Below are 22,821 nucleotides of genomic sequence, written 5' to 3'. Positions count from 1 at the left end.
GAAGTAAAATTTTCTTAATCATTATCAGTGTTTTCCCTAATACATATGGCATGGTATTGGTTGCAAAAATTTGATATTTTTCATTTAAATGCAATATTTCTTATTTAATTGGTATATTTCTTCATTTAAATGCAATATTTTTTTATTTGAATTGTATATTTTTTCATTTAAATGCAATATTTTTTTATTCAAATGGTATAATTTTTCATTCAAATGGTATAATTTTCATTCAAATGCAATAGGTTTTATTCAATTGGTATAAAATGTCATTTGAATGCAATATTTTTTATTCAATTGGTATAGTAGTTTTTTATTTATAAGCAATAATTGCATTATGGGAAATCCTTTGACGTCAGAAGGTCAAATTTGCAACAACGTTTGTGATTGGTCGGAAATTGTTTGGATTTCTCCCCTTTCTTTCTAAACATGGGTGACCAAGAATTAAAAAACGCGTCAGAATATCGCCCCTCTAACTAAATCTAACGTTCGTGCGAGTCCTGCACTGGCTGTTAAAATCTTGTGGTCATAACTAGTATTTCTATTGCAAAATTTCGATGGTCAAAACGTTCGGTCCACTTTTCAAAAACCGTTTCATTGTATATGGATTTATATGCAAGTATATCGGTTTTTTTAAATAGATTAGACACCGTTGGTTTTCCCGTTTGAATGGTTTTACACTTCTAATTGTTTAGGGGCCCTTTATAGCTTGCTGTTTGGTTTGAGCCAAGGCTCCGTGTTGAAGACCGTACGTTGACCTTTAATGGTTTACATTTACAAATTAAGACTTGGATGGAGAGTTGTCTCATCGGCACTCATACCTAATCTTCTTATATCTATATACAACGTAAACCAGACGTTTCTCAGACTGTTTTCTTTTTTTAATAAATCCTTTGCCGCGCGTTGTGTACTGATTGATAACTCAGTCTGGGAGAACAAGATTTATTTCAGTACCAGTTGTAATTAGGTTTGAGCAAACTTCCAGTAATTGCAAATACTCTTATGTCGGTGCTTTGTGTCTATTGTCTTAATGTTAGTTTTTTTTTGTGTGTCTCGTACCGATCTTTTGAGTAAATTTGCTGATTTGTGCAGGTTGTTATTTTATTGTACTGTTACACCACTGTCCCAGCTTCGGGATGGGTTGCTCAATTACATGTTGTTGTACTGTTACACCGCTGGAGGAGGATTGGGATCCCGCTAACATGTTTAACCCCGCCACATTATGTATGTATGTGCTTGTCCCAAGTCAGGAGCCTGTAGTTCAGTGGGTGTCGTTTGTTGCTTTGTTATACATATTTGTTTTTCGTTCATTTTTTTGTACATTAATTCGGCCGTTAATTTTCTCGATTGAATTGTTTTACATTTTTGATTTCGGGGCCTTTTATAGACGACTATGCGGTGTAGGCTTTGCTTGTTGTCGAAGGCCGTACGGTGACTTATAGCAGTTGATTTCTGTGTCATTTGATCTCTTGTGGAGAGTTGTCTCATTTGCAATCATATCATATCTTCGTTTTTATATCCACCCTGCCATATTCTTTATTTGCCTGTCCCAGGGATGGAGCCTGTAGTTTAGTGGTTGTCGTTGGTTCCTGTCTCGACTCATATTTGATATTTTGTAAATTGTTTTGTTATGTATAATTAGGCTGTTAGTTTTTTTCTTTTGAATTGTCCACACTTTTCGTGTCGGGCCTTTTATAGACGACTTTACAGTATCAGGTTTTTGTCATTGTTGAAGGTCTTACGATTGTCTACAAAAAAGCATTTGTCTACATGACGGCAAAAAGCTCTACAGAGCTTATGTTTGTAGTATTTCATGTAACCCGACTTAAAATAAATTTTTCTTATCTTATCTTATCTTATCTTATCTTATCTATAATTGCTTACATCCACTTCATATTTGAACTCCGGTGGATAGTTGCCTTATTAGCAATCATATTCCATCTCTTCATTTTTATATTATATACGTGACTTCTAAACTCGTGTTTTCCTGAACAAGCATGAAATAATTGTCACTGGGTGTTAAAATTAGCAACAAACAATCAATCAATTTAAACTTGTGTTAAATAAGAGGAAAACCATTTGATATTTATTTATTTGTTGGGGTGTGGGACAGAAGGATTTCATATATGAATATGGTTGCCTGGTAAGAGCTGAAAAATAGGCATGATTAGCGACAGATTGAAATAAATAATAATGCCCTCTCTTCCCTTCCCCATCATTCATCTATAAATTTAAACTGACTACCACGGAATAGCCCAATAGTGTAGAAAGTAGCGTTAAACATCAATCAATCAAAATCCCTTCCCTAGAATATCAAATAATCGTCCCTTAACTGTTATTGTCCGTGTAGTTCTTATATTTATCCAGCTTATCGTCCTACAGGGATGTCCTACTAAGGCTGTCATACCATAAAAACGTTTATAAAACAGCTCACATTCTAATATATCTGCATTCATAAATTTATTAATTTCATTTAGACTAAACGACGCCATGTTTGTTATGTGCCTCTGTCGTCAACCTATCAAAGAAGAGGTGGCAGAGAGCCAGAAGATCTTCCCAATGCAAAAAAAACCAGAAATGGACTTCTTCTGGCTCACTTCCGAAGAACAAAAAAAAACGCGTCCCATTGATGTTTTAAAAACGCCTTGCCCCTACCCTTTTTTCCAAAAAAATGGCATTATTAGATATATAAACATATATATAATCATCAAAATTAAAATGCTATTGGTTTTTCATAAGACCTACTTTATTACATGACCTGGGACTAATGACATCTATCTATAAGTCCTAGGGGAGGGGGTCAGTGAAAAAAAACTATATGAATTAAGATTTTTTATCCTACATTGAACTTTTGATGTCGTCCCTAATGTGCAAAAAATAGATAAGGGGCGGGACCAAACCTATAGATAACATAATAAAGAAATGATGAAATATACAGAATACGTTGATTGACTTTTGGTTGCCTTATGTCCAGTGGCAAATATGTCACGCATGTTTAGGACAAATATAATAGAGATCAAAGGATAAAGAATAGAGTGAAATGGTAAAATCTAAAAGATATAGAAATATAGAAACGATCTTTGATCTGAAACCCCTACCCTCACACACACACCATAAAATTGAGAATGGAAATGGAGAATGTGTCAAAGAGACAACAACTCGACCATAGAGCAGCCAACAGCCGAAGGCCACCAATGGGTCTTCAATGCAGCGAGAAACTCCTGCACCCGGAGGCGTCCTTCAGCTGGCCCCTAAACAAATATGTATACTAGTTCAGTGATAATGGACGTCATACTAAACTCCAAATTATACACAAGAAACCAAGACCAACAAAGGCCAGAGGCTCCTGACTTGGGACAGGCGCAAAAATGCGGCGGGGTTAATAGATATAAGAAGATGTGGTATGAGTGCCAATGAGACAACTCTCCATCCAAGTCAAAATTTATAAAAGTAAACCATAATAGGTCACAGTACGGTCTTCAACACGGAGCCTTGGCTCACACCGAACAGTAAGCTATAAAGGGCCCCAAAAAATTACTAGTGTAAAACCATTCAAACGGGAAAACCAACGGTCTAATCTATATAAAAAACGAGTAAGAAACACTTATGAACCACATCAACAAACGACAACTACTGAACATCAGATTCCTGACTTAGGACAGGTGCAAACAAATGCAGCGGGTTTAAACGTTTTAATGGTACCAAACTTTCACCCTTTTTCTGAAACAATAGTGTAACATCACAACATAGAAAGACACACTATAAAATATCAACTGAAATAAATTAACTCAATCAAAGGACATATTAACACCATTGAACATACACTGAACAAATAAATTTGACCTATGACACAATGTAAATACAAAATAAATAAACTAAGGGAGGAATAATAAAAGTAACATGTTATATCGGTAAGAAATGTTAAACAATTAAAGAAAAACAATATGCTCGAACAAAAATACCATCCATTTGCAATAACTTTAAACACAGGTTAATGAAAATAATTTTGTTGTTAGGTATACCTGTACAGTACCAATAGAGAAAGGAAATATTTTTACAAAATAAATAATTTTGAATACAAAATAAATAAACTAAGGGAAGAATAATAAAAGTAACATGTTATATCGGTAAGAAATGTTAAACAATTAAAGAAAAACAATATGCTCGAACAAAAATACCATCCATTTGCAATAACTTTAAACACAGGTAAATGAAAATAATTTTGTTGTTAGGTATACGTGTACAGCACCAATAGAGAAAAGAAATATTATTACAAAATAAATAATTTTGATGTTCATAGTACGAAGTGAAAATTTATAGTTATACCAAACACTTATCAAAGCTGGTATATAGACCAGATATAACCCTGAATAACATTAAATAACAAAAAAGCAATACAATTAGTATCAACAGGTCAAATAAACAAGAAAGTACGATTTGAGAGTACTCGCAGTTACTGACAGCTAGTTAAAAGCCAAAACAATTAATAATAAAAAATCATGCATCAGAGACTAAAATCAACTAAAACACATCCCAGGGATTTAGTATTTTAACGTCATGGACAGTCAAAGAAGACATGACTAGTGCAATGCCAAAAATAAATGTATCGACAGACAGAAGAATAGTTAGGAGTTTAACCTCTTTATAGATCTAAACGAACGTGGGTGTGTCTTTATACATCCCACTTGAAAAAAATACAAATTTAGTTATGTTTTAATTTGCTGATGACAAAATCGATATTAGTGCCAATGTAAACTATATTCAAAGATCTAATTACAACATTGGTAAGATAACCTTTACTAATAAGCCTGTTTAAAGGTTCGATGAGTTTACACGGATCACATAGTGATTTCCGCGCTTTAAGTACAATATTACCGTAAAATTTTGGATGTGAAATACCGTTTTTAATCAGTTTTCTACAAGTACAGCCAAATTTACTAATCAAATCTTTGTATTTATGAAAGAACTTAGCAAAAATTTTACGTGATTTATGGTAACGAAATCCTTGATTTAATAATTTAACAGTGATGCATTGATTACGTTCGTTAAAATCTAAACATTTGAACCTACTCCCCCCCTCCCCCCCCCCCCCCCCCCCCCCCCTCTAGACACCGGTTTTGGATCCGCCCCTGTTAAATGTGTCTAATTATATACATTTTGTACGGGTCTAGATAATAGCTAAACGTACAATCATATAATTTGTTGGATACCTAATTATATTATATAATGTGTCACAAAATAAACTTGTATACCCCCTTCCCAATGCAGTATTGAAAAGTAAATCATTTAAAAGTCCTGAAGATAAAATATGTTTTGAAATATGCCCTGCAGACTTATTTATGCAAAGACATATTGTAATTATTGAACTACTGTGGGGCTTGAAAAAAATTCTATTTAAGGGATTCGGAGACGAGAACAGTAAAAATAAGATCAGCAACGAATCCTATATGTAAAATGATTTGCAGCATAAGACATGAGAGCACATATTATAGATATTGTTTAATATGAAGTTCACGCCTCATATAGTGAAGTCCTATGTCATAGGACTATTGTTGTAACATGGGTTAGTAACTGGTTCCAATTTATCCTGAATTGTCTTTATTAAAGAATTAGTTCCGGAGTATAACAGCTTATGTCTCTACTTGTGGGTTTCTGGTTCTGCTGTCGTAATCAGGTGATTTTTTTTTCTACATGTAGTTAAAAAAAAGGGGGCTTAGTCCAAATAATTGTAACGTCCTTATTGCTTTTTATTCTTTTTTCATGTGTGCCTTCCTGCAACGTCTCTGAGGATCAAGAAAAGTAAACAATGATATAGCACTAAAGAACGTCATGATTACATGTATCTGGACTTAGAAGGGGGAGGGGGCTAGCTATGTATTTTTTTTTTATTTCAATGTGTAGACTGTAGGATATTTTCTTCAGAAAAGGTTTTCATTGGAGGTGTTTTTTCCATGCACGCAGGCATCTGTTTTTATCCATGAACAAGTTGTGTGTCAAATTAATTATTATTACTTGTCACTCGAATTTTTGCTCGTCCTGACCATAATTGGCATTAACATCCAGTGCACGAACTCGCACGAACGCCAAATTTAGTTAGAGGGGCGATATTCTGACGCGTTTTTTAATTCTTGGTCACTCAAGTTTAGAAAGAAAGGGGAGAAATCAAAACAATTACCGACCAATCACAAACGTTGTTTCAAATTTGACCTTATGACGTCAAAGAATTTCCCATGATGCAATTATTGCATATAAATAAAAAAATACTATACCCATTGAATAAGAAATATTGCATTCAAATGACATTTTATACCAATTGAATAAAAAATATTGCATTTGAACGAAAATTATACCATTTGAATGAAAAATTATACCATTTGAATGAAAAATTATACCATCTGAATAAAAAATATTGCATTTAAATGAAAAAATATACCATTCAAAAAAAAAAAAATTGCATTTAAATGAAGAAATATACCAATTAATTAAGAAATATTGCATTTAAATGAAAAATATCAAATTTTTGCAACCAATACCATGCCATAAATACACTGTTTTATCTCCATAGGGATATTTTATATCAAACTGTAATAGCGCATACAATTATTTGTCTAAACTTTGTGTTTAATCTGATCAAAGGTGAGAAAGTCTCTTTTTTTATGGTCAACAATGTGACAGAGGTTTTGCACACCAGCAACTTCCCATCTATTATATAATGGGAAATCTTCTGTTTGTACAAAATTCAAGATATCAAGAGAGAGGCATTCATTGACATCATGTTTAACATGTGGTTTAGATGAGTGTAAATCTTGAAAGACATCCTCCCAAAAAGGATTGCTGAGTTGATTACCAATTTCTAAAAGTTTGAAGTTTTGTAAAGAAAAAGATCTTGTCCCTCCAAATGTATTCAATATCAGTTTAAGAATATTAAAAGTCCCTATTTAAATGTGCACAAAATAGCCTCAAGTTTGAGGTTTTGTAAAGAAAAAGATCTTGTCCCTCCAAATGTATTCAATATCAGTTTAAGAATATTAAAAGTCCCTATTTAAATGTGCACAAAATAGCCTCACCCTACCAATTTTAAGATGAAAGTTGAAAGATTGTAAATAAGCCATTTTCAATCCTCCCTCTTTTTATCTGTAATCAGTGTATCGAGTTTGATTTTTTTTCAATCCCATATAAAGTTAAAGAATTATATGTTGATTTCATTCAACACGGATTGACATTTGTTTAGGTAAAGAAGTTCGCAAATGTATTAATATTGGAAGTGCAAGAGTCTTAATAACTGTATCTTTCCCAAGCAGTGTTAGCTTCCTATGCTGCCAACTTTTCAACAATTCTGAAATATCAATGACTTTTTTACTGAAATTCAAACGGGGCATACATTTTAGATCTAAAGAGAAGTTAATCGTAAAACCTTGAAGTTTGAACAGGACCAGCTTAGATTTTTTTTTCATGACACACAATCAGGTCAGACTATTTGTTATTACCGATCCAAACAACTTTTGTTTTAGTTGTATTTATCTATCTTTAATCCGGAGACTTAATGAAATATTACGAAACAAGAAAGAGTCTCTTTTAACGAATCTTCACTTCCATTAAGAAATGTGTCATCTGCATACTGACTAATAAGTGGTTCATTCCCATTTATATTCAACCCTTTTATTTTTGGATTTTCTTTTAGCTGTATAGCAAGTCATTCCACCCCAAAAATAAACAAATAGGGAGACAATGGGTCCACTTGGTGACAGCCTTTTTCAAGGTTGAAAAATTGGGACATCTTACCATAATAACTGATACAGCTCTTAGCATCAGCATAAAGCACTTCAAACAATTAAAAAAAATGATGGACCAAAAGCCTGCTTTAAAAAATTCCATTCTATAGAATCAAAGACTTTTCAAAAATCTACTAGAAATAACAATTCTTCTATATCATTTTTATTTCTAGATAGTGCATTAAATAATATAGAAGTCTAATGTTCTCTCCTGTAGATCTCCCTTTTATAAAACCCTTTTGTGTGTCACAAATAATGTCAAACATACCTGTTTAGCTCTTTCAGCAAGAACTGCAGATTATATTTTAGTATCAGTGTGCATTAAGCTGATTGGTTGCTAGTTACCAATGTATCTCCTATCTTTCCCTTCCTTAGAAATACAATTTTTTAAAATAAGGCCTTTAAAAATAGTAGAATTAATTACTTTAAAAGTGGCAAAAATTCGTTGGAAGTACTTGATAAATTGCATGCTTATATTGGTGATTTCGAATCTGTTCAAAGTTTTGATTTTTCTACCCTATATACCACTTTGTCTCATAATGTTATTAAGAAAAAATTCACATACCTAATTAAATGGACATTTAAAAAGTCAGAATGCGAATATATAGATTCAAACTCTTTTAGGTCATTTTAGTAACAACAGACAAAAGAACTATGTCAAATATACCTGCTTTGATACTATAACTGCCCTTGAATTTTCAATAGGTAACATTTTTGTTCGCTATGGAGACTCCGTATATTGGAATTCCGTGGACTAATTGTGCATCACTTATTGCGGACCTTTTTCTGTATTGTTATGAGTTACAATTTATGACTAAAATCAGCAAAGACCCATCGAAACAACATCTGATACAAAAACTTGATAATAACACTTTTAGATATTTGGATGATATATTGGCTTTCAATAATGACGCCTTCAGAATGTACACTAACGAGATTTATCTGGCTAAACTGACTTTAAATAAAGCTAATACTTATAATGAACACGCCCTTTCCCGGATCTTGATATTTATATCTTTGACGGGAAGCTTTATACCAAAATTTATGATAAAAGAGATGATTTTTTATTTCCTATTATTAATTATCAATTTCTAGGTGGCGACGTTCTCTTGTCACCATCTTATAATGTTTATATATTTCATCTTGTTCGATTCGCTCGTGTATGTAGCAACGTATTTGATTTTAACGAAAGAAATCTCTGCATTACTAAAAAATTATTACACAAGCGTTTACGATATCACAAACTAGTCAAAACATTTACTTAATTTTATCATCGGTACAAGAACATCATTCAGAAATATAAATCAACATGCAGACATCTTATACGTTCAGGTATTTCACATTCAATCTTTTATGGTAAAATCTTTACAAACACGAAAATGTCGTCATTCACCTCAAAAGCTTACCAAACCTTTAAACAGACTTATTCAGAAGAGATATAGTTACGATACTGTTGTCAGGTCATTAAAGATGGCATATTTTGGTATTAATATTGATTTACTCATAGGGTTATGTTCTCATATATTTTTTATGATGGTATGATACTAAACCTCTTACGGGAGGGAGTGTGCTTCATTTTTTTTTCATGAAGACATACTCTTTCAATCAGTTTAATTGAGGTCTGGAGCTTGCATGTCAGTAACTGCTAGTAGTCCTTTGTTAATTTATGTATCATTGTCATTTTACTTAGTTTCTTTTGTTACCGATTCTGACATCGGACTCGGACTTCTTTTAAATCGGGTTTCATTGTGCGTATTGCTGTGTTTCTTTTTTCTACTTTGGCTAGAGGTATAGGGGAGGGTTGTATGTTCTGGGGTTTAGTATGACGTCCACTTTAACTTAACTAGTACATATGTTTGTTTAGGGGCTAGCTGAAGCCCAGCTCCGGGTGCGGAATTTTCTCGCTGTGTTGAATACCCATTGGTGGCCTTCGGCTGTTTTCTGCTCTTTGGTTTGGTTGTTGTCTCTTTGACACATTCCCTATTTCCATCCTCAATTTTATGTGACAATACTTTTGTACTGAATATCTGAGAAATGGCCCAACTCATATCCATATTGCAGACACCTAAAATTAAAAGAACCAATATCTTTCCAAGCTTCCCCACATTCCCTAAAAGGCAAATTTCCCTCACAAAGTAGTTTTTGTTCTTTACTGAGTTTTGTATCATGATTGAAAAACTGATTGGTATCAACATTCAATGACTTTGATGTATACTGTGTCCTATAAAACTGCTCTTGTTCAAACAATATGTTTGATTGATCAGTGATTTTGTTTCCTTGGTCATCAATGAGTTCAGTCATGGTTTTATTTAAGAAGGCTTTCTTTTTCTAATTTACCAAAAAATAGCTGATGCATTTTTCTCCATTTTCATGCCAATTTGCACAAGAACGGAGAATAAGGCTCTCAACTAAGGTATGCCGTCTACTTTCTAATTCACACTTTTTCTTTGAAGCCACATTAAGTTCACAAGGGTTTACATTTACACTGTTTTCCAAAGACTAGATTTCTAACTCCAGTCTTTTGAAAACCTCTTTTTCTTCCTTTAGTTTTTTAATACAATAGGAGATAGTAAGACTACGAATCTTCATTTTTTGAACCTCTAAAAATAGCTGATCACTACATGATAACTGAAGATTAAGAAACATTTTCAAAATCACCCCCAGAGAAATACTCAGAAACAGTATCTCTGATGCAAAATTTTAACTTATTTTCTATATACATAATCTCTTAAATGATGAGAATTAAATTTCCAGTTTCCTTTGTCCCGTTTAGCTAAGGATGCTGTAAAAAGTAAATATAATGGCAGAGTGATCTGTCCTGTATCCATGAACATTTTTGTTGATTCCATCAATGTAAAAAGGTCCTCAGAACATAATCAAGACGGCTTTGTTTAATGGGTGATTCTGACGCCTTTTAAATTTTCGATCACTAGGATAACAAGCCCTCCAAGGGTCTAACAGTAAAAATGTTTCTTTTAATCATCAATTTTTTCCTGGAGTTTGGGTTTCAGTCATGTAGTACATTATAAATATAACCATTCTTATCCTGCACTACATTCCAGTCACCAATGAAAATGAAACTAGTATTTGATTGTCTCATAGTTTTTGTAGGATATCACAGAACAATTCTAGTTTATCTGTTATAACCATATAAACATACCAAAATTAATCTTTGGTCGTATAAAGTCAAGTCTAATATGATGTATCGTCCATGCTTGTCTATAAGAGAGTCTCTTGAAAACACACAATTAAACTATTTTTTTTATTTTGCCCAATTGAAGACTTCAGATCTTTTCTTAGCACTAGATAAAAGACTTCTAACATTCATTTACAAAATTTTAATATGATTTTCCATTATGTTATATTGACTTTTTTTTTGTCTATTCACATGAGTAAGCAAAACAATTTATAACAATCAAAAAAACTTAAATAAACTACATTTGCACAATCATTCTCTCTCACATTTGCACTATTAAGATAACCCACATTCATATACGTTTTCTATTTCATGTGTTGCAGCCTGAAGGGCATTAAATACTTCAAATTCCAAAATGTATGTTATTCACATTCTCAAAAACATTTCTTCTATTGTAATCAATTTTAAAATACCATTTATATACAAGTGATATACAAAAAGCTCAACTAAACAAAAATGTCAAATAAAGGCAAAAGTAGTATAACTCTGTTCAAAAGTCATAAATCGATTGAGAGAAAAGAAATCCGTTTTACAAACTAAAACCGAGGGAAACACACCAACATCCACTTTAAGAGGAAAACAACGGAACAACAGAAACAAGGAATTGAATTTTAGCCAAAAGATAACCAAAGAGAGGTCACTATTAATCATTAATGTTACACATTGAAAAATACTTGATAATGATTATTTTAAGTGGAAAAAAAATAAAAAATGATAATTCTAATCAAAATATTAATGAAAATTTTAGTGCACAGTTCCTATATATACTAGCATTTCTTGGTTGTTAGTAAAATATCATATATCAAGACAAATATGTTTCAGGTTAGTCTTTATCTGTCATACAAAAATATGTTCCTACGTTCGTTACCAATTGACATTGTGAAACTACTTCAGTCGCTGATTAATATTATCCTAAATATCAAATTACAAACGTCTACCTGATTCAGTTTTTCCATATACAGCACAGTTAAAGTACCAAGCACTATCAAGTTTACCACTATCACGAAGTTTTGTAAACAGTTCCATGTTGCATTTTGTAACATCATCAACTAATCTAAAAGTACAATGTTTAGGCGTGTTTTTCTTTTCTTTTTTTATGCAGTATCTTACTTCAGAGTTGAGGGGTTTTGCAATAACTAGTCTATGTTCTTCTTGTTTACCTGGTATCCTATAAATAGCTTTGATTTCTTGAGGTCGAATGTTAACCTTCAAAGTGTCTTTAACGATTTTTTTTTTTAAAGATCTCTCTCAGATTTTCATCCTTGTTTTCTTGGAAGTTCATCACTTTTATGTTGAACTTTCTGCTATACTTTTGGTTATATTTAGACATTTGTAATAATTGTTTGGCTATAATTTCATTATCTTTTACACTTGTCTGAAGTTCATGGATCATTTTTCTTTGGCTAGCAATCAACTCTCTTAAGCTTTCTTTTTCTTTTGACAGCTCTTCAACAGCATTTGTCTGCTTATTTGTTTTATCTTTTAAGTTACTTTCTATTCTGTTCATGCAATTAAGTTACAATGTTTTCAATGCTTTGTCAATGTCTTTTTATTTAACAACACCCCAGGCCTACCATTATACTATTTAAATCATGGTGGAGATTTGACAATCCAATTGTCATAACTGCACTGCTATCCGTTTTAACATCTGTAAGAGTTCTCCTAGATGGATTTCTTTTGTCACTACCTTTTTAGCTGCCTGCAAAGTTTGTACAGTTTGTACCTTTTTTGGTCACCTTTTTTATCCCTGTTGTTATAGTTTGTATTAGGCATTGTTAAAGTAAAAAAGGACTCACAAATCAAATCCCAAAAATACTCAAGATAAGTAAAAAGAAGACTACAAGTTGTGAACAGTATTATTGATATTTCTCTCTACACTTTTGAAAAATCTTTCTTCAAAATTTCCAAAGTTCAAAATTCAACTGTTCTCAATAAAAGATATATCACTGTGTAGAGATAATAACACTGAACATCCAGATATAAATATCATGCATTAGTTTCGTCAAAAATCATAAAATTGCTTAAAACTGCAGAGCCCAAAACTCAGTTGACTACCTAGGCGGCCATTTCAAATTTTTCCCTCCCCTTAACCTGGGACAGTTGTGGAACATTACTAGTACAACAAAAGAACTAACCATAAAAATCAGTTGAACTCATCAGATAAATACAAATAGAAATACATCTGACAAAAGCACATAGTGGACGTGACAGGGTAATTATACATCGATACTACAAAACGACACAGATCTGAGAGTACTCGCAGTTACTAATAGCTAGTTAAAAGCCAATAATAACTAATAAAAAAATAATGCATCTAAGACTAAAATATCAATAAGCACACATCCAACATCCAATGGATTAATTAAAAAGATTTCATTAACAGTATATTGCAATGCCAAGATACAGGTATCGACAGCTTGTAGAGCCATAAATGTGCATATGTATTTAAAAATAATATTTAGCTTGATTTTGATTTAGTGATAACAAAATCAATATTAAAACCAATAAAAACAATATTCAAAAATCTAATTACAGTGTATTTTTTTAGAAAAAGTTTGTCTAAAGGATCGATAAGTTTATCCGGGTCGTATCTTAATTTCCGGACTGGGTAAACAATATCTCCGTATATATTTATTAATAGTATTTCATTCAAAGGATTACTGGTCTATTCTTATGTATGGTTACCTTTGTTGGTTTTTTTTCGATCGGCAGTAAATACTTAATAGGGGAGGTCGATAAAACAAACAAAATTAAAGGTTCGAAATTATCGACCAACGGTATGAAGTGAAGGCAACTGTCATATTCCTGACTTGGTACAGGCATTTCCGAAGAAAATGGTAGGTTTTGTATTTGACATTTTATGTACGTATTTTCTTATTCTTTATGTTTAAGTATTTATTTATTTGGTCATCGATTTGTTCATTTGTTCATGTTCTATGTGACGTTTTAGTTATTAACGTTTGAGATTTTATAATGTTGTATCTTCTTTCTTTTTATCAAATATTTTTTTAACATGATTTATTTATCTTTTTCCACACTATTGATATTGCTCTTTCGTGTTCAGGTTACATTATTAGGTGGCGTTTGCATGTATATTAAGTCTTCAACATAGTTTTTCAATTGTATCATCTTTGCATTGTAAGTATGCACTACAATTGTCGTTGTTACTATTTAATTTTGAGGTACAATCTTGTTTATAAAGTTATGAATAGGTATTACCTGATATCCCTTTTTATTCATTGGTGTAACAAATGATTGTATGGTGTATTGTACATATCATTATATTTGAAAAAAAATCCCAAAACATCTTAAAATAATTATTGCCCTTCAAAGGTTTTAATCTAAGGTTAGCTGTGTATAATTCAATTAGGTGAATGACAAATCCATGCCGTCTTTTGCAAAATGTAACGTGACATATAACCTTGACAACAGTCAACCGAAAATGACCTTGAGTAAACTGTAACTAGCGATTTGTGCACTTCTTTCATGGAACAGTAGCTAGAAACCATATATGTTTTTCATAGATATGAATTAACTTATCAAGTGTAAACTGGATGTTGCAAATTTTCTCTCTTATTTTAGGCAAATATATATTAATCTTATATTTTTGGAATCGGTGATTTTTTTTTATCATTCCGCAAATTTGTTTACTAGATTTGGTTCTATCAACATGTAATAGTTTCCACTGGACGTTAACCAATAAAATAATCCATCTTTTCATACAAATCTTTTTGCTTCATACACCAATTACTGTAACATACAGCTTAAAGTATGTATTGTTTGCCTCGTGTGAATAAGATGTTTTTCATAATTTTGTCATCATGCTCTTGTCTTTCCGATAGCACATTGCTATTTCGTCTGTACACTTGTTCATAATTTTTTTCATAAACCTTTCAATTTTTTTACTTTGGAAAAAATACAATGGTAAATAGGGATCTGTTTTGATTAATAACAACATGTTTTTAAATTGTTTGTTTTTATGTTAAATGGGGATATGTAATCGACTCATTCAGTGACAATTTTTACCGAATTTTGCTTTTTTTGGGAGACCCCTTATTGTGGTTTCAGTATTAATCGTGGGATACCAATTTTTATACTTTCGCGGGGAAAGGGGACCACGAATTTAAAAGTTCAATGAAGTTCAAATTTGTTATAGGCTTGTCTGCAGTCATTGGCAAAATAGAGGCAACAGTAGTATATATACTCCTGTTCAAAAGTCATAAATCGATTGAGAGAAAATAAATCCGGGTTACAAACTAAAACCGAGGGAAACACATCAACTATAAGAGGAAAACAACGGAACAACAGAAACACTGAAGTGCAACAAAAGCAAACGCCAATACAACATACATAGAAACGAACTATTTAATAACAACTGACATATTCCTGACTTGGTACTTGACGTTGAAGATGCCGTCTTACGTTATACTTAATTTCTCTCAAACTGTTGGACTGTTATATTAAAAATTCTGATCTGTCACTTAAATCAGTACTTCTCATATCTCAGGGTGGTTTGTATTACAAAAATATTGGACAGAATTAATATCTAGTTAATAAAACCTCCACTAAAAGATCTACTTCCGATCAATAAGGTCGTCGTTAAATGAGTAAACAAAAGAGATCATTTATGAGATGAGGTCGATATAGGTATTTTATATAATTATTTGAAAACTGCACGAAACAGGTTTGTAAATGATACTTGACTAAACTCCGAAATCATCTTAAAACGTTAAGCAAGGATCTAATGATTTATAAGTGGCACATGTCTTTTGTATTTTCCAGATCAAAACAAGTATTTAAACGCACACCTGCATCTGACCGAGAGCAAAAACAAATTAAGCAAATCCATAGAGCTCATAACTATCTACATTAATTTTTATTTTGTATTGATGTATTTTTTGAAAAGGTTATATAATGGAGGAGGGAGTATAAATATGCAGAGTTCCAATGGTAAGACAGCATGGCATGTATCTGCAGATAAATGGAATATTAACGCAATGGAGTATTTGACAAACATAAACAAAAGCAATGACAATAAACAAAAAGGTGTAATTATAACCTGTAAAAAAGAGGACATGAACCTTAGCCAGACAGACAAGTGATTTCAAGATGAACTTTATGTATTTGGAGAAAAAAAGCTATTAAACTTTTGACATATATTTCACAAATCGATACAAAGCATTCTTGATCATAATTTTACCTTTGCATGGAGCATACAAGACCAAACGTTAACTTTAAAACAAGTCTTTGTCAATTGGGACAGTCCATGTCGACTTTAACGTGTGGGCAGGATTTGTTTTATTCCATATTTACTTTAGCGTCTCGCGTACAAAAATTAAATTATGGTATGTATGAGGAGTTTATCAAGTACCAGACCCAACAACTTTACTTCTTTGGGAGTCATAAATGCATTCTTATAACTAGATCTGCTTTCAGGTTAACTTGACATTGGCTTCAGTACCGATGAAATCAGTTATTAAGCCATTTACAAGTTAACCTTAAACATTCAAAATGTCTGGTCATCATTATAACTTGATCTACAAGTTAAATATCTGTACAAGATAGGGAAATACTAACTTTTTAGTTTGTTTCATCTTTGTTGATACAGATCAATGCAGCATATCATTGAGGTGTAAGCATTTAGATTTTTTACACATAAATTGTTTGTGATGTTCAGTTTTGGTTCATATGCGAAACAGAAAAGAGGAGCATTATAGAGTACTTGACACTCCTACTTGAAAATTTGAATTGCCTAAATTCTTAATAATCCTGTTTGATTTGGTATGTTCCACCAAGCTTTGTATATGTTTCTTGTTACAAATATTTAATATCAATTTGTTTGATCAGATTTGAAAATCCATATACTACTGTTGTTTCCTCTTATTTATTACCCCCGAGCTTTATAGTATACAAATAAGTAACAAAATACCTGATGACATATCGCCAAGGATAACAAAAATGTATCAATCGGATGTTGTCAATGGCACTAGGTGTCCCAAATATAACCTGAAAGTATGTCATGAATACGTCCGTTGCTCACATTCATCATTGTGCTACACAAAGTCAGATACGTTTGTTTATATTAATGTCATTACGATACAATTTCTAGGTAATTAGATTTCATTAACAACTGGGAACTTTGTTTTATTTCTAAATAGTGTCGTCAAAATGTTAAACCTGTCATATTCTTTATACTGATATCCGTTTTTAAAGTAACTTGATCATTACCTCTTACATTACACCACGATCGGGATTGTACTACCATTAACAATGTAAACAGTTTTAGTGTATTACTTGTGGACTGTTCTGTTGATCGACTGAAATTAAGCGAAAGAAGGAATGAGCAATGGTCTAATGATGTCGATCCTGATAGCAATAAATTCCTCTATCAACACTTTTACGATTATTACAGTGTTTAGATGAAAGTCGTGCTTATATAGTTAATGACTCTATCGTGAGAACACAATATCGCTGATAAAGAAAACAATTTTGGATTCGAGAATTAAAACAGCTCTTCCATTCGGGTACATAGACAAACTTACGGATGTAGGTATACTGGTTCTTCGTATAAAGAAGTGTAGTGACAAATCAAGAAAAAGTCGCTTATGTTAAGAGTTTAATGGACCACCATACCTCACGACTGAAAATCCAAATAAGGATATAGTAAACATTATACTATCTATTTAGCCCTGTTGCATCTCATATTAACTGTTTATTTTCTATCTGAATAACTTATGTTGCGTTCCCTTCTCATAATTTGCCCGATTCATGATTTGAATTGTTGTTAACACTAAATGAAATTGAGTTATGTCGTGATTTTTGCAAATACGAATATAAATGAGCATCATTTTTTTGTATTACTTTTTGACTCAGTTCATTTGTTAATTTCAGTAGCATTTGAGGTATTTCATTCTTGAGATTTATTTACGGTGAGATAAAATTATTTCCACATCGGAATGGAACCGATTTAATACGGAAACTTTTAAGCTTTTTTTTTTTATTTCTTTTTTTTAGATTTGCTCAACCAGTGCAAAAATGTAATGGCAATCATGCATTTTTGGCAATATTGCTATCACTTAGCATGTGCCAAAGACAACATTAGGAATTAAACCACTAATGCATAGCCCCATTGCTTTCTATGTTAGATTCTGCAAGTCTTAGCATTAATGGATTCTTTGTTTAAGTTCAATAAAGTGGCCGTCTTTTCATGTCAAGATTATACTTTATCCTGCTGACTTGTACTGAAATTTTCAACATACCTTTAATAGCATATAAGAGCGCACTTGTTCCCGGAAGTTTAGTAGTACAAAAACAGGAACGAACTTCTGATCTGAACAACAGGCCGAAAGTGCCCTCCTATTATAATATCATAATTTTCTTTTATTATTTAAAAGAAATTTTCAACAAGGATTCAACGGTGATCCAAAGTCTTTCTTTCTTAAGCTTTCATTTGATACTAAAATTACCCAAATAGTGTTCTTATTCAGAAGTGGATTTAGAGGGGATCCCCCCCTTTCCCCTTTTGTGGGGAAACATTTGGTTGATTATTTAGGGAAAGGGAATCACTGCAGCAGGCTCCCTCTTATAGCAGTCAATGGGCCCCTACCCTTATGAAAATTTCTGGATCCGCCACTGTTATTTACAAAGTACAGCAAAGCGTAGGAACTATGTGGTTTAAAATATGGACTACTTTCTTGTATGTTCTTTCTGACCGGGCCCAAATAAGTGGTTCTATACTAGAAAGATGAATATACACTTGTTGAGTACACAGATGTGCGACGAGATAGTGTTAATTACCATGTTCATGACGAATTTGATTCAATCTCCATAGATAACTTCAGGCAAAAGGAATTGTATCATTCATGATAAATTGTCAGTTATCGACTGAACCGGCAAAAATGAACCTGCTACTGAAATTGCATATGACTTTGACCATAATATTGCTTTTCAAAGGCTAACAGAAAGTAAATGTGATGATATTTTTTAAAAGAAAAATCATATTTGATGCCGTTCTTGCTTGATACGTTTATTCAATTTTTTTTCAGAATAAATTATTTGATAGATTGATTGTTGGTTTTTTAAAGGAGACATGACATGATTTTCAATTTTTGTTCCAAAATGTTTATTTACACACAACTTCCCACAAAAATACATCAATAGCAGTATATGTGTCAAATATTTGTTAAGATATATGTATTTCAATGCATCGATCTGTCGACCTGATAATTATGCATATTTCCATCCCGGAAGTCACTCAAAACGGGGCTGCTACGTCACTGGTTCCAATCATTATTACAGTAAAACAGGTATAACTACCTGATGTCTAATGCATACATGTAGTATGGCCATGCAATATCCTATGCATCTACAATTTAAAACCCCTACCAGTTCTGATAAATAATACATAACCTGTATATAGATCTCATTTTTATAGCTTATAAGAATTTGACGAATTGAACAGGTTTATTGCAGTATGATTTTTTTTACATAACGTTTTTTAGAAAGACAAAAAAATGTTCCTGTATGCATGCAACTATATAGTTTAGTAAGAAATTGTTAGATATAAAGCTCGATAAATTGATACAAAACATACAAAAAAACATGCGTGTAAGCCTGGGTGTACGTGGGCAAAGACATGTTCGATATGTCTCTGACTGGAGCAATCATCTCCAAATCTTTCGCGTTTTATTGAACATCGAATATAATTGTTGACAACAAGACTAGTGAACACCCACTCTTAGTTGATATATTAAACATAAGAACAATCTGTAAAAATCAGTTGCAATGGGCGTAACTTAAAAGATCGGTACGCCATAAAATAAGTACTATCTTTAAAACAAATATCTGAAGCTTTTAGATGTGAGGATAGAGTTTAAAACAAACCATGAAAGTTTTTTTTTATGTATCGTCTGCGACGAGAGTCACAGTATGCGAAACATAATTACAATTCGGCGGCGTAAATTATTTGTTTAAAACTTTATATTTTAGAAGGTAGAAGACCTGGATGTTTCATACCTTGTGTGCAGATACCTTATGCAACGAGATTTTCGTCTGTCATATGGCTATTGTCCTTGACCTCATTTTCACAGTTCAGTGACTGCTTGCAAAAAATTTACAGCTTTTGTGTAAAGTGAATTACCCCTTTTATTATGAGTAATAGGATAACGGGTTCCTTGCGACGTCGACATGTTTGTCAGGTAGGGTTCACCTGACCTCGACCTTTTTCAATGGACCAGTGTTCGAGGTTAAAGTTACGTGATCAAGTCCGTATCTCTGATACTATAAGTAATAGGTCAACTATATTTGGTGTATGAATGATTGGCAGCTGTACATGTCCGTTTCACAGGTTTCGTTTGACCTCGATCTCATTTTCATGGTTCATTAGACAATTTTTAGTTTTTGTGGTTTGGTCTATTTCACAGATATTATAAGCAAAAGGTAAATTATATGGAACAATTGTGAGGTTTAAATGTCTGTTTGGCAAAATGCATCTGACCGTTACCTCATTTTCATAGAACATTGATAATGTTAAGTTTATGTGATACTTGAAGTAAACCCTTCATATATCAGACCTTCAAAATAAAACAGGCGATATATTTTAGCGTGTACACTCTTGTTTTTTATCAAAGTTAAAAAATTGAACACAATTTGACGGATAAGCCTGACGATTCTGAAAGTTGAGTATATGCACTTTTCTCTAAATAATCAAAATACATACTGGTACTTAACTAAAGGTATATAGGTATTTTCACAGATAAAGAAGTACCTAGCTATGATATAGATAAAGGCAACAGTAGTATACCGCTATTCGAAATTCATAAATCAATTGAGAAAAAAACAAATCCGGGTTACAAACTAAAACTGAGGGAAACACATCAAATATAAGAGGAGAACAACGACACAACAGAAACTCAACACTAAAATGCAAAACACACAGAAACGAACTATAATATAACAATGGCCATTGTCCTGACATGGTACAGGACAAGTTAAGAAAAAATGGTGGGTTTGTTGCTAGCCAAACCTCCTGCTTTTATGGCAATGTTAAATATAACATTCAAATGACAAGATTACATGACAGGACTACAATACAAATAAATGAGAGAACATACAGGACAGAGACACACACAAATAATAGCTATCAAAAGGTACCAGGCTTATAATTTAATACGTCAGGCGCGCTTTTCGTCTACATAGAAATTCACATAAGATATCATTAGGTAATACTATGTTATGAATAACAAACTTGAAACAGTTTACAACCATGAAGAATGTCGATCATAACTATATGTGAAGCACAACTTTAACAATTTGAGATACAACTCATTTCTGTGTGTGTATCGGGGACGGACGGACGCCACAGGGAGATTATCTATATAAATAACTTGCTTTTGATAAGTTATTAAATTTGTGATATATGTATTTTTATATTCTTTATTTCAAGGAAAATATTTTGTATTCTTATCAATACGCGTTCGAAGTTTAAGACTGCACTTGCAAGTAAAGGTCGTGTATTCAAAATCATAAAATGCAAAAAAAAATACATTTTTCAAATAAATCATTTGACATAAAAGTTCATAATTAATATGAAATTATAATACATAATTAATACGAAATTACATCAACTTAAATCATATCAATTGAATAAATGGCAAACACTAGCATAGGTGTGGAAAAAAATCCGCCACAAATCCACTCTGAGGTTGAAAGAGTGGATCCTCCAATCAAGGACTCTGGCGACGTTAATAGAATTTATATATAACCTGTTAAAATTTGGAAGCATGGCATTCACATACACCAAAAAATAACATTATATATTTTGTAAAACGTTTCCAAATTGAGGTGAAATATTAAAAGTTCATATAATCATAAACCTACATATATTACTTTTAAATTATTTCTTGCTGATAAACATGATTAAAGGTGTAAATCTTATTCCAGACAGGACCAGAGCAATAAAATTACAGTAATCATCGTTTTTAAGTATATGTATTCACGTATTAGTACAGTTATCAACTAAAAACATGTTTGCCTCATTTGAGAGATCTGAAATATCTCTCCATAATCATTGTGTACTGGACAACGAATAATAAAATGTTGTTCATCTTTAATCATGAAATAAATAGCATTAAAGTTTTGGCAGGCAATTTTGACCCAAAACAGAAGCATAGCATTTTATTACTAAAGATCATATAAACGTTTTGGCAGGAAATGCTGACCCAAAACAAGAGAGTTGAAATTGTATTAAATAAAGATCATAAAACATTTTGGCAGGAAATGCTGACCCAAAACAAGATAGTTGTAATTGTATGAAATAAAGATCATAAACGTTTTGGCAGGCAATACTGACACAAAAAATCTGAAGCATAAAATTATGTCATTAACTGAATCCTTTTTATCCTGTAAAATTCCATAAACGCAGTTGACTTCAATCCTCGAATCACGGATACGAGAATTCCATCCATGAGCTGCACTTGAAGTCTTTTTTTCTAAAACTATGTGCTGTATAGTACCGAGAGTCGAAACCAATTAACGACAGAGCCAACTTTAAAGAGGTGAAGGAATAAGACAGTGTAACTGGTGCTTCAGACTTTCATTGGAACTAGGGTCCAGTTGTGTATCCAAATGCTGATCGAAGACACCATTTGTAAATTAGTATTGATAAAACAGTCATAGTAGACATTTGCCAGTCAAGAATTATTATTGATAAGACTCGCACGTCCGGATCAAAATTAAGTATATGTCATAAACGTCAGTGAAAGAGCAACCCATCAACATCCGTATGTTTGTATTATCGGAACTATGACGTACCACTGATAAATAAAAGTATATGTAAGATGTTGATATCACGCTTTA

General features: G+C 32.3%; 1 protein-coding gene across 1 annotated transcript in view; it reads left to right on the top strand.

Annotated features, from left to right (window-relative positions):
- Nucleotides 1–19,028, top strand: part of LOC127726238 (alpha-latroinsectotoxin-Lt1a-like) — a 235,827-nt gene extending 216,799 nt beyond the window's left edge. Inside the window, exon 27 of the mRNA XM_052233545.1 lies at nucleotides 15,872–19,028. Coding sequence (XP_052089505.1) covers nucleotides 15,872–16,067 — 196 coding nt within the window. The 3' untranslated portion in view covers nucleotides 16,068–19,028. The remainder of the gene's footprint in view (nucleotides 1–15,871) is intronic.
- The last annotated feature ends 3,793 nt before the right edge of the window (nucleotides 19,029–22,821 follow it).

Source organism: Mytilus californianus, unplaced genomic scaffold (assembly GCF_021869535.1).
Source record: "Mytilus californianus isolate M0D057914Y unplaced genomic scaffold, xbMytCali1.0.p SCAF_17, whole genome shotgun sequence".
In the NCBI taxonomy this organism is placed as follows: Eukaryota; Metazoa; Mollusca; class Bivalvia; order Mytilida; family Mytilidae; genus Mytilus; species Mytilus californianus.
Note: the sequence above shows the minus strand (reverse complement) of the source record. Positions and strands in the feature narration are given on the sequence as shown.